The sequence below is a fragment of the Cynoglossus semilaevis genome, chromosome 17 (genome assembly GCF_000523025.1).
Source record: "Cynoglossus semilaevis isolate Cse_v1.0 chromosome 17, Cse_v1.0, whole genome shotgun sequence".
Classification (NCBI taxonomy): domain Eukaryota; kingdom Metazoa; phylum Chordata; class Actinopteri; order Pleuronectiformes; family Cynoglossidae; genus Cynoglossus; species Cynoglossus semilaevis.
In genome coordinates, this window is record NC_024323.1 from 14,557,961 (window position 1) to 14,562,509 (window position 4,549).

General features: G+C 42.7%; 1 protein-coding gene across 1 annotated transcript in view; it reads right to left on the reverse strand.

Moving 5' to 3' along the window:
* Positions 1-3,327: 3,327 nt before the first annotated feature.
* The window catches only part of LOC103393605 (homeobox protein Dlx4a-like), a 6,795-nt gene continuing 5,573 nt past the window's right edge, over positions 3,328-4,549 (reverse strand). The window contains exon 3 of the mRNA XM_008330618.2: positions 3,328-3,817. Within this exon, the coding sequence (XP_008328840.1) occupies positions 3,572-3,817 (246 nt within the window). The 3' untranslated portion in view covers positions 3,328-3,571. The remainder of the gene's footprint in view (positions 3,818-4,549) is intronic.

Consider the following 4,549-nt stretch of genomic DNA (forward strand, 5'->3'; position numbering starts at 1 on the left):
CCTCCTCTCCCTGCCCCTCCGTCCTTAAAATATTTCAACATTATGTTCGTCCTTCAGCAACATCTAAAACAATCGGGTTCAGATGTGACGTCATTTTCCGTGGCCGTTGTCGTTCAACTGGACTTGTCTTGAACCACAGAGGTTTTCACTTCGACCAATGAGATACATCTAACACCACGTCACATCATCGATGGTAAAAGGTCGCGGAGCTGAAAACGCTTCACTTGGCGCTTGTAGTCACATGAGGGCAAGCGACCAGCAGGGGGCACAAGAGATGCTTTTCCTCGTTGAAGTCAGACCTGGTAGTCGTCTGTTACTGTGTGTGAGTGGATGGAGACAGAGCTGCTGTGATGGTGGTCTACAGACTGTGGCTGGAGCCTGAGCTGGAGATGAAGGTGAAGGTGAAGATGAAGATGATGATGATGATGATGAAGATGATGAGATCTTCTCTGGGAGACACCAGGATGGACAGGTCAGAGCAGAGGGACAGTTAGGGTTAGATGGTTTGGACGTGAGCTGAGGAGAGTGGATGAAGATGATGGAGATGATGAAGATGATGGAGATGATGAAGATGATGGAGATGATGAAGATGATGAAGATGATGGAGATGATGAAGATGATGAAGATGATGGAGATGATGAATATGATGATGAAGATGAGGATGAAGATGATGTGTTTTGACACTGGAGGAGTCTGTTTGTGGTTTGACAGTTTATATGCAGCATGTATTGGTTTAGGTGTGATCTCCCCCCCCCCTCCACCCCCCCGTCCCCCGTTTCTCCTCCCAGAACACAAACAGAAACCACTCTGTTGGTTCCATACACACTCAGCAGAACAAAGGACCTGACAGACGCTGAATAACGACTCTGATCCGACAGAACGTGAGGCTGAACTTTAAAACCTGCCGATCAGTTTGAACGTTTACGTCTGATGAAAAGTCCCGCCTTCTTTTAATCTGGCCAATCAAAGCAGCCGGTCGCCAAGGAGATCTGTGTTTGTCAATTTGACTGAATGAGACTGAATCTTCACTCTCTCCTGTGGGACATGAAGCTCTCTCGCCCAGTGAGGGAGCGTGTTGTGTTTACTCTGACTGTTGTCATGCAAATGTCTGCTCCGTGTTTGTTGAGGGTAAACTTGATAATAGACAGTGTGGCGACACGGCGGCACATAACAGCCCTGTGACGGCGGGGCCGCGGGAGTGGGGGGGTGAGGGGGGGGGGGTATATAGGTGAACAGAGGTAAGTGTAAACAATTGTCTAATAGTACCAGGATGTGACACATGGCGTGATAATAGTCATCTGGTCTATTGTGAACCAGGACTGTTGTAGCTAACGTTAGCTCTGGTGTCTGTACCAGGACTGTTGTAGCTAACGTTAGCTCTGGTGTCTGTACCAGGATATATGGACATATATACACATATATATTGGCAGCTCAGTGTTACATTTATTCTTAATAAAGTAAATGTTTTGACTGGCGTCACAGCGTGTTGTCGTCAGCGTGTTGTCGTCAGCGTGTTGTCGTCAGTGTGTTGTCGTCAGCGTGTTGTCGTCAGCGTGTTGTCGTCAGCGTGCACGGATCGTGTGAGTGTCTGGATTGATCGGCCGTCATAGGATGAAGATTAATCAGACAGAACGTGTGGAGTGTGAACTTGTGCCCTCGTGTTCACGGCCCCTGTGAAGTGCAGATATTCCCTTGACTGACAATTACACGTGATTACAGCTCTGGAGTGAAAGCTTTATTTAACAGGCTGTGTCCTAAATTACCTTTAATCGATGTGGTTGTTCTGTAAAATCATTGACGATGTTTGATGACTCCACCTTGACTTTCCAGATGTTGCTTAAGATGTCGCCGACTTTTTTTTTGATTCATGAGGGAGTTTGGGGGGAGGAGGGGGGTGGGGGCACCCAGGCAATAAAAAAAAATATATTTGAATACAACTATATAAAACATATTTTGGTGTTATAAATGCTGAGTCATGACAGGCGTTTGTTCAGTTCTGGGAGTGAGTTTTCATACTTTTTCTTTTGTGAAGTGTAAAATTATAATCAATGAAACCCATAATGAGCAGCACAGACAAATGTCTGTAATTAAAAATCCTTTCTGTGTTTTTTAAATTGCTAAATCTCCAGAGACATTAAAACACTTTTGTCGTGGGGAGAATTTGAGACAAATTGACAGAGAGGCTGAATTATGTCAATGTTGTCGTTAATGTCAATTAGGAGAACAACGACATCAACAGATCAGAAGTGTCACGGCGTTAAATCACAATAATTAAGAAGCTAAATGGAACCCAGCCATCGACACATCTGTGTGTTTGTGTAATACATATACAGAGTATATTGTTCCAAAGAATATTAATAATTGTCTGGATCAATATTATTCAATATCTTTATTACAAAGACAAAATTCCACACATTTATAAAACTTTATTCAATTAAGACTTAATGATAAAATAAAGTACTTTTGTCCAGTCAGTGCTTTTTATTTTTATTTTTTCCCCCACACCCAGTCCAGGGGTCAGTACCGTAGGTTGACGCTTGTCCTCTCATCAACCCGTCCATCATTGGTTCTTCAGGGGCCCGTGGGCTTCACAGAACCACCATAGTCTTGGACCGGTTCCAGTTGGAACTCATTTGATACTAATTCCACAGAAGGACAATTAATTAGTCATTAATTTGATCACTTTTAACCAAAAATTGTTCTTAGTGTGAACCAGGCTTCCAATTAAAACCAAAAAGAAAAAAAAAAGAAAAAAGAAAAAGCCCTGAAAAACCCGACCAGGTACCGATCCATCCATAACCCACTGAAAGACAAAGAAACAAACATCAACCCTGACGTGTCCGAGATAAGAGACGTTGGTCTTCAGAGTCCGTGAACAGCTCAGATTTGTAGCTTCTTTTTTATTTTTTTATTTAGGTCTAGAGCTGCTCTGGAGGCAGAAAATCATCCAACTGTTGGTTTAATCTGGAGCACAGGGCAAAGGTCACGGTCAGGGTTAGGTCAAAGTGCGAATGGACCAGAGTTCAACTGTTAAAGGCACAGCACGGATTTATATACTGTATACATATATATACATATATACATACATATATATACATATATATATACATATTTTTATATGTGTATATACACATACATATATAAAATATAAATATATACACATAGTGTATATACACATATGTATATATATACCTATACATATATTTTATATATGTTTATGTCAACATATATTTTTTATGTATATATGTATATACACATATATGTATATATAAAAATATATATACATATATTTTTATATATGTATATATTATAATATATTATTATTGTTATATATTTAGTTATGAAGGCCGTCCTGTTCCAAGGCAGTGGACAAAGTTTTTTTAGACATAAAAAAATATTTTGTGATTCATCTGTGTTGTGTTCTAAAAATAAAAACCTTGCTGCTCAGATTTCTTTTGCCCCAAATTTGCGACCATTTTTTTTTTTTTGCCTCCAGAGGCGCTAAACAGTTTGAGCGACGGCTCCGTTCGCCAATCCTGCCAAAAATCCATCATGGCCGCCGGACCTGTCGTCACATCATCTGAGTCCTTGGCATGGAGTCCTGCTGGTGTGGCGGGTACCAGTGTCCGAAATTGTTCATATATCCCCCAGAATGCACTGCGGCCCCTTTGGCGGCCATGCCGATGTCCCAGAGTGAGCAGGGGGAGGAGGAGGAGGAGGGTGGGGGGGGGGCCAGGTGTTCCCCCTCAGGTCCACATGGTCCGTTCTTCATGATTTTCTTGTACTTGGACCTCTTGTTTTGGAACCAGATTTTCACCTGAGACACGGAGGGAGAGAAGTTTGTCCTCAGTCACTGACAGCAGCTTCACTTTTACACGGCAGATTAGAGTTGATGCAGACGGATTACAGGCATTAGGAATTTTGGGAAAAAAAAATTCCCCCAGCGGGGAACGTTAGAATGAAAAAAAAAAAAAAAAAAAAAAAAAAAAAGAAAACGGAGCAGGAACGACGACGGCTGCTGCTGCTGCTGTTCACGGTCAGACCTTTAACTTGACCTTTGACCTGACGTGGAACTGTTCACCACGTTCTCTGCACTGTACTACAGTACATACAGAGTATCAGTATTTGTACGCTGACTGTAGTACTACTTTATAAAACTGCGTGTTAAAGTAAATCCTGTTGACGCCGTGACAAACTGTGACTCATGATAACAGAGTCATCATTTACAAGGAATTGTGGGTAAAATCCAACATCTGATCTGATGATGACGAAACAGAAGGAATATTACTGTGACCTACGTCAGAGTACTGCAGTACGGCTGTGTACAGGTAGAAGTGAAGTTTTCTGACCACGAATTAAAACGACAGGAAGTCGACGGCAGCCAATCAGAGCAGAACAACAGGGTTCGTTCACCGTGACGCGGTTCACTCTGTGTTCACGTGTTGGTGACAGCGCCCCCCTCCTTCCTGGAGTGGTACTCATGTCCAGGTCAGGCGGCGGAGTGGAGCGTGGGCCGTGATGAGGCCGGGAGTCAATCAGCAGCACGTTA